Here is an 11,244-nt window from a genome sequence, read left to right on the forward strand (position 1 = left end):
CAGCCGGTTCTCGTTGGCCTCAAGGACAATAGATCTCGGGGACCAGGGAAAATCCAGCCCGCATTTCTTTCAGGACCCGGTCTGGGCGCCAGAGGCCCCTCCTTGAGACACACTCAGCCTCCTCCTCGTCAGCCTCGTAGACAATCGGCGGCATTCACCTACGCCGGATAAGGAGAATATTGTGGGCACGCAGTGGATGACATTCCAGCAATTGAGACGGTGATTGGGATGGGGGATTGGCGAGGAATGGACTCGAAAGCAACGACTGTTCCACTAGCGGCCGTGTGCAATACAGCAAGCTCTCCGAAGCAAACCTTAGCTGGCTAGGAGAACAGCAAGGTCTGACCAGCCGAAAGCCACATGATGACATGGGGATATGTGTTTATTCATTATCATTATGTATTGTATATACGCATCTCACGCTATCTCAACAATGGCCGTCTTCTCCTTCTTCCGCGAATTCAACCAGTCATACAGCATCCAGCAAGCAATGTACAGCCCCGCCCCCTCGCTCCGAATACACCCCACAGGCTGCGCAAACCGCAGACTGAACCAGATCCTGTCCGCGCTTGCGGGAGCACTCGCTGCGGCGCCGACGAGCGAGATCCATGTGATTGCCTCGGCGGACGTGCGGATCCAGAGGTCGGTGCTTGTTTTCTGGAGGGTTTCTTTTAGGTCTGCGATTAGGGTTTCGAGATATGTGGACGAAGTGGCCGGTGTGGATGGTGTGGATGGTGTCGTCGGCGTGCTCAGAGTGGGAAGGAGAGGATTGGAGTTAGTGTCATCATAGTCAGAAGCAGAGTCGTCGAAGAGAAGGTAGAAGAATATCATAGCGGCAGCGTGGCAAGCTGCGTCTACCTTATCGGGGACAGTAGTTTCGTGTACTGAGCCCGGCTTGAATTTCTTCCGGAGTCTCTCGCGCCATTCAGTCTTGATTTGCGTGCGCAAGAACTCATCTCGTGTTGTGCAGACGGAGCGGATATCCTCGAAGATCTGGATTGCTTCGCGCGAGAGGTGATGGTATCCGTTTCGGTTCGCCGCTCGGTCGAGCGCAGCCGAGACCAGTCGGGACGGTGGGAAGACCGGTGTTGGCGGGATGTCGATTCCTGGGATGTCAAGCTCCGAGTCGAAGACAATGGCTGCTGTTATGACGCATCTGGTGAGTTTAATTGAACATTAGTGTTGAACTAGGTTGAGATAGGGTGAGGCATTGAATTCTCACACTGGTATCAAGGCGGCGAAGAACCCATCGAGTTCAAACTCTGCGAGGCCTCCTCTTGCTCGCAGGAGTTGCGTGAGTCCCTTCTTGTGGATCTGGGATGATTTCTCGTCGCCTCTTAGAGACTACCATGGGCACGTTACCGTTAGACTTAGTCCCTCTAGGTTCATAAACAAGTAGAAGGAAGCTTAGACTCACCGAGAAAAATACCATCGTGGGAATACACGCAATCGTTCCTTCATCAGGCGCCTTATTAGGCGCGGCAAGCTTCTCGCGGATGAGTCGCAGGGCCATGGTGTAATGGTATGTCGTCACCGGGTTATTCCAGTCGCCTCGGAACGCATCGAGGTGCGCCGAGGCAGAGAACATTGTCGCGTGAAAGGAGCATGGGTCAGAGAGGGCATGGGAGGCCCAGGATGTGCGGAGGAGGAAGGCCAAGCTACCCTTGTCGACGGGAAGGGGAGCGAGTCCGAAGGTTTCAATGACTGGTATAGATGTTAGATGACATGACCACTTGGGTATAGATCGGTTAGCCAGGTCCAAGCAGACTAGACTTACAAGAATGCAGTAGCATGGGCATCTCCTTGCGCTCTGGGACGGGGAAGATCATGTTGCCTCCTGCATCTAGTCGTCGTACGGCGAATGCTGGAATGGCCGTATCGTGGGTGAAGGTCGCATTAGGGCCATTCCAGTAGATGCAGCTAAGCCCAAGTCTAGACAAATACGGGTATAGTTTTGAGCATCATGGATCAACCGACAGGGTGCAGCAGGATACGGGACGAAAAATAAACGTACCTGGTGCATCGCTTGCAGGTAGGGAATGGTGGCTGCTTGTCGCAGCGTCTCTTTGCATCTCTGCATGCGAGACAGGCTCTCGCTGCCTTGCCATCTGATGAGAGCGCCAAGGTGTCTTGCGCGGCAGGATGGTTGGGCTGGACCACTGGGAGGGGTCGATGGGATAATTTGTGCGGGACCTCTTGATACGAGATGCGTGATGGCAAGGCGAGCTGAAGTGTCTCATAATGGCAGTCCCGACCAAGCCTATTTACTTATCAAACAAAGATCTTCGAAGATATCCAGCCCATCGGTATGTACTGGATGATGATCCCTTACCGTCGGCATGTGGAGCAAGCGGGGACAGCTCGATCGCACCGGCGTTTCTTCTGGGAACATGACAAGCAGGCGTTGTCTGCGGTCATGTTTCAAACAATGGCATAGTTGTGAAGCTAAGACGCCACACAAGATGACGGTGGCTTTATTGAGGAACACGCTGGCGAGGAATAAGCTTAGACGAATGCTCTAGTGTGGGTTGGGGGAGCTGTGGGTGTTTCTGCAGAAGTTGGCTGAGTCAGGAGCTGGGGACGCGGTCGGGTCGGAGTCCAAGACTCCTTGCTCCGTTTTGGGTCTTTTCCTAAAGCAGGTCTGATCTGCATAGACAGCTTTAAGGAGTTAACTAATGGAGAGTCCAGGGTCATGAATACATTCCGATAGATAACGACACGCTCAGAAGAGCCTCAATATAAAACATAATAGGTAGTAAAATGCAAATGCAAGGAGATACAGGAAATACAAATCAATAAGATGTTGACATCAGTGAGAATCAAACCAAATTCCGCGAACTGGTCATTTCGCCATATCGTCCTCTTGCCCTCGTGGTATCGTAAGCGTTGACAACCCTCATCTGCCCGCCCTCGTCCGCCTGACTGAACGCGTATCCGCGCTGCTTCCGCATCCGCTGCACCTGCCGCACCTTCCGGATCGCCTTTTGGAACTGTTCCATGCGTGGTCGGTAGTCCTGGACGTTGTACTTCTGGATCTCCTGCACGTGGTGGTAGTGCTGCGGGTAGTACATGCGCTTGGCGTATTTCCAGGCGTAGTCACGGAGCAGACAGATGCAGGGGAGAACAACGGCCATGAGGTAGAAGACCGGGTCCTTGAATAAACGAGGGATCGTGCCGTAGTATTCGGTGGAGAAGCCGATGGCTGGTGCGGCGTATCCGTAGGCCGGGAGGAAGCCTAGCCAGATAACCATCGAGCCAGGGATAGCGATGAAGGTGTATTTCGTCCAGATGTTCGTGATCAGCGCGGCTTTGCCAAGGACAGTCGCCAAAACAGCGGTGTAAAGCGCGGAGCCCCATACCCAGTGACCGGCCGTCTTGCCATCGCTCTGAGGATGATCGTAGAGGAAGATGAGCTGGGAGACGATGTACAGGAGCAGAGAGTGGTAGAAGCCGTTGGCAATCCAAGACCAGAAACTGTGCCGCTTGAAGAACATTCCTTTCTGTCCGAGTTGGTACAGCTGGGGATATCGGTCCAGAAGTCGAGCGGAGATAAATTGATCACAGATTCCCATCGCAAATGGAGGGAGAACTGTGAAGAAGACGTTGTAGAAGGAGAGAGTCCATGATTCGTAAATGACTTCACCGGAGAATGCATTTTGGAAGGAGTACTGCAGATGTTAGCATGATCTGCATGCGAGTGATTTGTGCGAGCTTACCCAAAACTGTGTCATGTAAAGGGCGATATTTTTGTAGAATGAGTACAAGATGACTCGACTGATCCGGTGATAACTCCAGGCGCCATGGACAAGCAAAAGCTTGCGAAGATAACGGAACTGTGCGATTGAAACATCTGCAGATCTTGCGGCCTGCAAACCTTCAACACCACTGATACCAACGCCAACATGGGCAGCTTGGATCATGGAAACATCGTTGGCGCCATCGCCAATGGCCAGGAGTAGAGATTTCAGATGACGCTTGACAAGCTTGACAACGAGCGCCTTTTGAAGGGGAGATACACGACTGGTAATGTTAGCTTCTTCTTTCCATCGAAGAAGGGGTAGGAACATACCAGCAAATAACAGCCTTGCACACGACTGCAAGGTCAAGAAAGAGCTTTTCCATATCCTTTTCGAGAGCAAATGTAAGAGATCGACCGTCAATGACTAACGCCATCTGTTCGGCCTCGGGTTGACTCTGAACAGCCTGGAGCTTCTTCGTAAGATTATCCCTGGTAGCTTGAGCGTTGTCTTCGTTGACAATAAGTAAAGTCATATCCTCAGAAATCAGCTTGCACGACATGCCAATATTGATGGCAGTTTCCTGTCTGTCGCCAGTCAAGACCCAAATTTTGATGCCTGCAGTCTGCAGTGTGTGGATAGTATCCGGAACACCGTCTTGCAGTCGATCCTCAATAGCGGTAGCCCCGAGAAGGTAGAAATCCTTTTCAATGAGCTCCGCAGCCTTGTCAAGCTCATCCGCACGGTTACCGCTGACGGTAGTCGCCGCTTTGTCGAATATCTGATACCATTGCTGGAACTCATCCTCGGGAATCTCGCGCATAGCCAGACAAAGGGTCCGCAGGCCGTCCGAGGCGTACTCCTCGAGGTGCTGCAGCGTTGACTCGACCATTGGGTTGTCCGGGTGAAGACGCTCAAGAATAACAGTGTCGGCGCCCTTGACGTAAACGCGAATTCGGCCATCCGGACACCGGAAGATCGTAGACATGCGCTTTCTCGTAGAGTTGAATTCACAGACTGCCAACAGCTCATACTCGTAGTCTTGTCCGTCGACCGAGATGATGACAGACCTCGGCTTTCGGTTGGTGAACCGATATCCCATAGACGCTGCGCCCTCGACAAGAGCTCCCTCATCAGGAGATGCGGCCTGGTACTTGATTTTATCCGGATCTGCATCAGACCGTTCGGGAATGACAGTATGGCATGTAGCAAGAAGGGTAAGGAAGTGATGAATAGCATCCTTGCTCGGGTGAGAAGCCCGGTTTTTAGCCAGCGTCTTGAAGTCGTGGACACCAACTTCGGCACCGTCTTCAACCGTTGCTCGTCGATCTTCGGGAACATCCTCTCCATATTGGATACCAGCGATTGTGCATTGCTTGAACTCCATCATGTTGCAGGTCAAAGTACCAGTCTTATCGGAGAATATGTACTCAATCTGACCGAGTTCTTCGACTAATGACGAAGTTCTGCACGTGGCGGGAGTATCCGTTACATCGTAGTAGATATCCAGGTCCGAGTTGATCAAGAACGCCTGCGCGTACTTGACGATTTCGATCGTGACAAAGAGAGAAATTGGGACAAGATTCGAATATAGCACCCAGTAGGTGAATATGTCCATGATGAACTGCTTGCCGGGGTTGGTGTTACCATAGTCCAGGTACGTAAGTTTGTCTTTCTCAGTCTGCCGGATAATCAAGTCGCCGACAGAGCTCACCACGCTGAGTGCGATGAGAATGCTGACCAACATCAAAATCTGAATATTGACCATGCGTTCGACGGCCGTGCGCTTAATCGGCGTTGCGGTGGCGTTTCGCATCAACTTGGTTTCGTGGCCGGTAAAGACGACGATACCGTGAATCCATGGTGTGTTACGAAGGGTGGCTCCTCGAAGAAGAAGCTGATCCGGAGCCAAAGGAAGTTCCTTTTCGCCGCCTCCAGCGTGCATAGTCAGGGTTGCTTCATACGTGTACAAGCTGCTGTTTGGCTGTTCAGAACGAATTCGACCACTGAGTCTACTCAGGTCAGCTGGGCTGACAAGATGTGCAGTTTCGGGAATGGCCTGTTTGATCTTGAGGTTGGTTTCACCATCCAGATTCGCCGTCTCAATGTAACACAGACCCTCCGGCTCCGAGGAGGCCAAGAGAACCAAGTCAGCGGGGAATGGCTGTTCAGACTCGACGCGGACAATATCTCCCACAGCCACATCAATCCATTTGGTCTCGTGGAACGCAGATCCCTTGAGGACTTGGGTTTTTGAGTAGTTCAAAGATTTGTCGGACGTTCTCCGCTTGTAATCCTCAACCAGTTCCTTGATCGCTGAAACCATCAACACAATCAACAACGGTCCAATCGTAGTATATCGATTCGTCGGCGACACATTAGGGATCTGCTGCAGTACCGCAGTGAACAAGAAAAACAAGTTGGCGTATTTCGAGAATTGTTCGTACAGGAATTTCGGGAGGAAGGTAATGATGTTGTACTTGGCTGTTGACACATGGTTATCGACAAACTTGTGCGTAGCGTTGGCCGGAGGGTTGTTGAGCATGATCATACGAGGGCCGAGAGTAGACGGGTCGACTTTTCGTCCGCCAAATCCAAATTTGAAGGACGGTCTCCTGGGTCTCTTTGGCGCAGGCCCGTCCTCTGTGTTGGTGCTATCGACTCGTGCGGCGCGAGCTCCGGTCTCGGTCAGGGGAAGGTCCATCTCGGAGTACTCAGGCTTCATTCCCAGCATGTGCTTCGCCCTGCCCACAAGCCCGCCGCCCAAACTGAGTATACTGTTCCTCTCCTTGGCCTGCCGCATCCGCGAGTCCGATTCCATCGGATCCTGCCCCGTCATGTCATAGTACCCGTGCGTTGCCCGATCATCGTCGTATTCGTCCATCGAATAACGCTGATAATTGCTCAACCCGGAAGTCTGCGAATATGTTCGAGATACATCGTGTCCGGAGTAGGGATCTGTCATGTATATCCCGGCCTCCGCCGGAGGCGCCGCGGAGCTTGTCGCATGAGCGCCATACTGCGGTTGTACTCGACCACCGACGAAATTATCGTAGGAAACGGAGGGGCGAGGTTGGGGTTGGTCGGAGTCGTCAATGTCGTACTGTCGCAAGAGACGCTCGTCGTTGACGGGCGGGGGCTGTCCTGTGTTGTAGATGGGACCCGAGTCTTCTAGCTGCAGCAGGTCATCATCCCGGCCAGCGGCGGGATGACGACCTGGCGCCCTACCGCTGGCCATGATGATCGCGGAGGGCAGACACCGTCAGTATGATAGTGTGCCCCAGGAGGAGCATGGATCGATTGCGAAGCTGGCTCTTTGCGTTGATTGGAAGGGGGGAGATGAGACGATGGCCCACGAGGATTATGCAAGGAACCGATAGTCGGAGGAAGGGGAGCGAGAACGATGAGAAAGAAACCAGAATGAAGAAGCAGAGAGAGAAATGCTGGCAGAAAGTAATCTGGCGACTGCCTGAAAGTGAGAACTGAGTGAGGACTGAGTGAGAGTTTCTGGGATGCGCTAAGCACTCGTGGTTGGTTTGGCGTGCGGCAGTGCTCTCCAGCCCCGTTGATCTTGCTGAGCTTGACGCTGCCAGTTAAATCGTGCGAAGGATCTTAGCGCGCTGGCAACTATGGATTTTTCTGTATAAACAGTAACAATGCAGTATATTTGTATATCCGGGGTAATGCATACTCAGGTCAATTTATAAATCGACTTGAGCATTGTTTTGCCTATTTTCGTCCCTGAATGCTGCCTGAACAGTCTCAAAATTAAGCCAAACAGAGCGCTTTGTATGTCTCAAATCGAGTTCCCCGTTGGGAAAGGCTGATCAGGCCGCGGTCAATCCTCATTACGGGCCGCGATGATTTTCATCGATAGTTTACGGACTTTTGAGTTGCAAGAACAGTCATGCGCTTCATCTATCATACTCGTACATTACGACCTTTCGGCGAGGGGTATTATGTTCATCCTATTAATCGATCGTTTTCTGCTCTTGCTTGCTCTGCCAGACCACCTTTGGCCCGTTTCGCGAAATCAACTTGCAACGCCTTGTCAATAATGCCGTTGAGCTCCTTGACCTTTTCCAATGCGACCGTGGTCTTCGTCACGAATACCATGGCGTCCACCGGGGAGCCCGAGAATTTCGACAGGTAGCAAACATCTCCAGCATTGTTTAGGCCGATGACAACATCTGCTTCGGACGCTTGCTCTTCTTTCCGCGTGGCATCGAGAATAACTAGTTTTCCTTCGTCGAATGTGTGGAATGTGACTGCCAGTGGCTTATGGGTGATATTCAATGGCACCGGGACTTTCTCGTCGATACCGTAGACAATGACCTGGCCCTCCTTGACGACCGCGTCGGGGCGGCGGAAGTGCTGCAGGCCGGCCATGACTCCAATGCAAGACGCATCAATCAAGTTCCCATCGTAGTCCGTAATGTGTACATCCGCCCGTATCGTCCAGCAGCTGACTCCTTTGAGGATGCACAGCGATTCCGTATCCAGGGCGTTCGAGTGACGAATGACTCGGTCTAACACGTTTGTGACGTACGTTTCGAGGTCTCCTTGTCTATGAGACAGAAAAATTAGCTTCTCTCCCGAGACATATATTTGGCATCCATACCGGCCATTCTCCCAGGCTGGAGATCCCATCGCCGTCAGCTCCATCGCGATATTGAAGATACCATCGAACGGTCGGTCATCATGTGGCTTGGAAACTTCGGCGGAGATACGGACAATAAGACTATACGATTGTTAGTAGTGTAGACAAAGCAAGAAGAAAGATACACACCTCGTCTTTCCAAGCTGCACCTTCACATGTCCATATTCCTCTTCGAACGAGAGCTTGAGGGGACGCAGCTGGTCTGCCGCGCGGCCATCCAGCCTCACGTCTTCACGGAGCGCATCGAGGATAAAGTCGCGCTCGGCGATCGATAGCGCTGCTTCTTTATTCATAATTGCGGGCAGACTGAGCCCTGTGAGGGGGAAGAAACAAGGCACTTGCGCCTGGAAAATTCACTCCGCAGCGTCATACAAAGTATGCTTGGAGCCAATCATGCGCTGGCGATAAAGGCGGTGTGCCGCTAAGTCAGCTTCTGCCTGTGGCTCTGATCAAGATATCCTCGCCGACAGCTCTTTCGGCACCTTAACTTAACCAGAGGATTAACGCTACCTAGAACGCATCATGACTACCGGTAAGCTGCATTTCGAGTTCTCGCACATGTACGATCTTGCTAACAGGAATCAGCCCACAGACCCACCTTCGATCCTGTATGTCCCAACTCCGTCCTCCCAGCAACAAGCACTCACACGATATAGGCTCAAGGCAAAGAGGCCCTCCGCGGCCCGGCGTACCATCAGCGCCTCCTGCCCGCACATAAACACCTGAAAACTCGGTATGTAGCTATACAATTTTGGCCAAGCAGGTACTAATTTGGACTAGTCAACTCGGACAAGGCACTGAAGGAGAGTCGCACCAACGCGACCTGCGCGCGGAATTGCTCCAGGCAGAGGCCGCTCACTTTGCCAAGAAGCGAGGCATTCCTGTTGATGAGACAACGAGCGAAAGCGCGACACCAAAGCGCCAGCTAGAAGGCCCCTCAAACGGCAACGCGGAGATCGACGACGAAGACCCAGAGGCGAAACGGCGGCGGATACTGGAGGAGACAAGAGACATAGATGCAGATTCCGACGGGTCAGAGGAGGAGAGTAGTGAAGAAGAGAGGTCAGACATTCGATCCGAGGCTTGGAGACTGTGCTAACAGGTCCCAGTGACGACGAAGATGAAGCTGCGGAATTGATGAGAGAGCTTGAGAAGATCAAGAAAGAGAGACTCGCTCAAAAGGAGAAAGAGGTATGAAACCCTCGCGGCGCTCCAACGGCATTTACTTACGGTATTCAGGAACGCGAACGTGCGGCTGAAGAGGAGGAACAACGAGAGTACGATATCGCGCGAGGCAACCCTCTGCTCAATCCAACAGAACTGAACATGAAGAGACGCTGGGATGATGATGTGGTATTCAAGAACCAAGCTCGCGGCACAGAAGATAAGCGCGGAAAGGAGTTTGTTAATGTAAGGCGACTCTTTCTCTGGGGTCTCTATGGAGGCTAATCTATTGTTCAAGGACCTGCTTCGATCGGACTTTCACAAGAAGTTCATGGTAAGTCCAGTGCACCTCACTATAACTGCGAAACTTGCTAACAATGCATAGTCGAAATACGTGCGGTAGTTACACTTTCAGCCGGTGCTTATAGAATCACTTTTAATCTATTCAAAGACCATCCCTCTAATGCTTACTTTCCTCGTCGGTGCCAAATCTCTTGTACTATGCCAATATATATATATCCAGCCCGTTTGTTCAGAGTAGCACTTACAACAATAGAGCCTTCCTCTAGAACGACCTAAACTCGTGATATTCAACACAATTTCCATAATGCCCTAAACCAATGAAGAACATTATGATTAGACTCATTGCATGCTTTCTTCAACCATCTCTCATCCCAATTTATACCGAGGAATTGGTAAGTAGTGCCGGCAGTAAACCACCGCCGCCGTCCACCCCGCTATCTCAGCATCTTTATTTCATCGACGACCACTTCCAAATCCAACAACAAGGGACTGAAAGACGTCCTAGTAACCTCAAAATGGACTCACAGCCGACCTCGAAAGCGCTACACTGTACGTGCTCAAGATCAATCCCGAAACCAGTCGTTTCCCGATCCAACGGACAAACATCAAACCCGCTAATCTCCGAACCAGACCGCATAAACAACAATATCTCGCAATTGCTACAGCGCTTCGAGAATATCATGGCCACGGCTACGGTACGCTCTGCGTCTTCCCATGCGCCGATGCGACAACCTGGGTCATTGTATCGGAATCGAATCGCTAATTGAAGGACTCTTTCCAGGTCGAAAGTACCAGCCACACTACGACTGCCGTTGAGACATACCAGCTTGACGTTGAATCGACTGCCCTGGTACGCTGCACTCCTTTTTTTCAAGCTGCTCTGCGCATCTCCAATCCTCCGTGCATCAATCTACCCCGTCACACACAAATTCTCTCCCCGTAATTCCAGACAACCGCCCATGCAGACCCGTTCTTACAATTCCCTCACTAGATCCGCGCCGCAGAAGACATCCTCTCCCTCACCCGCGTCATGAAAGAAACCTGGCTTTTCGGGAAACTCGACACACTAGGCGAAGACGAGTCTGAGACGAGGCGGCGGGAGGAATTGGAGAGGGACGCGGCAGTCATCCAGAAAGCAATTGAAGATGGGGGTGTGCTGAAGACTGCTAAGAAGTAGATTTTGGTCCTTTCTTGGGGGTTCCTTGGTTGTTTAAATTGATATGGGATACCTAGGTATTGCATAGATGGGTGAGGCGCGTTGGGTTTGGTTGCTCTTCTATGGATTCATTCGGGCATGGCGTTATGGCATAACTTGCGTTTTCTCTGGAGGATAGTGTATAATATGATACCCTTTTGGATGCATTTGTTCTATCTTGTGTG

At 51.7% G+C, this 11,244-nt stretch overlaps 5 protein-coding genes across 5 annotated transcripts; 2 read left to right on the forward strand and 3 right to left on the reverse strand.

The window, feature by feature from the left end:
- Window positions 1–370: 370 nt before the first annotated feature.
- BJX68DRAFT_157356 (Zn(II)2Cys6 transcription factor) lies at window positions 371–2,553 on the reverse strand. The gene is made up of 6 exons (XM_071036780.1): window positions 2,333–2,553; window positions 2,015–2,226; window positions 1,778–1,932; window positions 1,418–1,704; window positions 1,223–1,344; window positions 371–1,156 (listed from the first exon to the last, which is right to left on the reverse strand). The coding sequence occupies exons 1-6, from the start codon at window positions 2,390–2,392 to the stop codon at window positions 418–420; spliced, it is 1,575 nt and encodes a 524-aa protein (XP_070895539.1). The 5' UTR covers window positions 2,393–2,553; the 3' UTR covers window positions 371–417.
- Window positions 2,554–2,685: 132 nt separating this feature from the next.
- On the reverse strand, window positions 2,686–7,378 carry BJX68DRAFT_244186 (aminophospholipid-translocating P4-type ATPase DRS2). The gene is made up of 3 exons (XM_071041260.1): window positions 4,070–7,378; window positions 3,717–4,020; window positions 2,686–3,668 (listed from the first exon to the last, which is right to left on the reverse strand). Exons 1-3 carry the CDS (start codon window positions 6,973–6,975, stop codon window positions 2,820–2,822), a joined length of 4,059 nt encoding a protein of 1,352 aa, XP_070895540.1. The 5' UTR covers window positions 6,976–7,378; the 3' UTR covers window positions 2,686–2,819.
- On the reverse strand, window positions 7,338–8,752 carry BJX68DRAFT_157364 (exosome non-catalytic core subunit RRP45). Its single transcript, XM_071036781.1, has 3 exons — window positions 8,527–8,752; window positions 8,359–8,478; window positions 7,338–8,304 (listed from the first exon to the last, which is right to left on the reverse strand). The coding sequence occupies exons 1-3, from the start codon at window positions 8,688–8,690 to the stop codon at window positions 7,701–7,703; spliced, it is 888 nt and encodes a 295-aa protein (XP_070895541.1). The 5' UTR covers window positions 8,691–8,752; the 3' UTR covers window positions 7,338–7,700.
- A 110-nt stretch (window positions 8,753–8,862) lies between these two features.
- On the forward strand, window positions 8,863–10,086 carry BJX68DRAFT_244188 (spliceosome-associated CWC15 family protein). Its single transcript, XM_071041261.1, has 8 exons — window positions 8,863–8,929; window positions 8,983–9,005; window positions 9,054–9,130; window positions 9,178–9,459; window positions 9,507–9,588; window positions 9,637–9,807; window positions 9,860–9,895; window positions 9,947–10,086. The coding sequence occupies exons 1-8, from the start codon at window positions 8,920–8,922 to the stop codon at window positions 9,962–9,964; spliced, it is 699 nt and encodes a 232-aa protein (XP_070895542.1). The 5' UTR covers window positions 8,863–8,919; the 3' UTR covers window positions 9,965–10,086.
- Window positions 10,087–10,302: 216 nt separating this feature from the next.
- BJX68DRAFT_244191 (RNA polymerase II mediator complex head subunit MED22) lies at window positions 10,303–11,243 on the forward strand. The gene is made up of 4 exons (XM_071041262.1): window positions 10,303–10,413; window positions 10,495–10,559; window positions 10,646–10,714; window positions 10,856–11,243. Exons 1-4 carry the CDS (start codon window positions 10,380–10,382, stop codon window positions 11,039–11,041), a joined length of 354 nt encoding a protein of 117 aa, XP_070895543.1. The 5' UTR covers window positions 10,303–10,379; the 3' UTR covers window positions 11,042–11,243.
- Window position 11,244: the final 1 nt, after the last annotated feature.

Source organism: Aspergillus pseudodeflectus (assembly GCF_044049435.1).
Source record: "Aspergillus pseudodeflectus strain CBS 756.74 chromosome Unknown BJX68scaffold_47, whole genome shotgun sequence".
NCBI classification, from domain to species: domain Eukaryota; kingdom Fungi; phylum Ascomycota; class Eurotiomycetes; order Eurotiales; family Aspergillaceae; genus Aspergillus; species Aspergillus pseudodeflectus.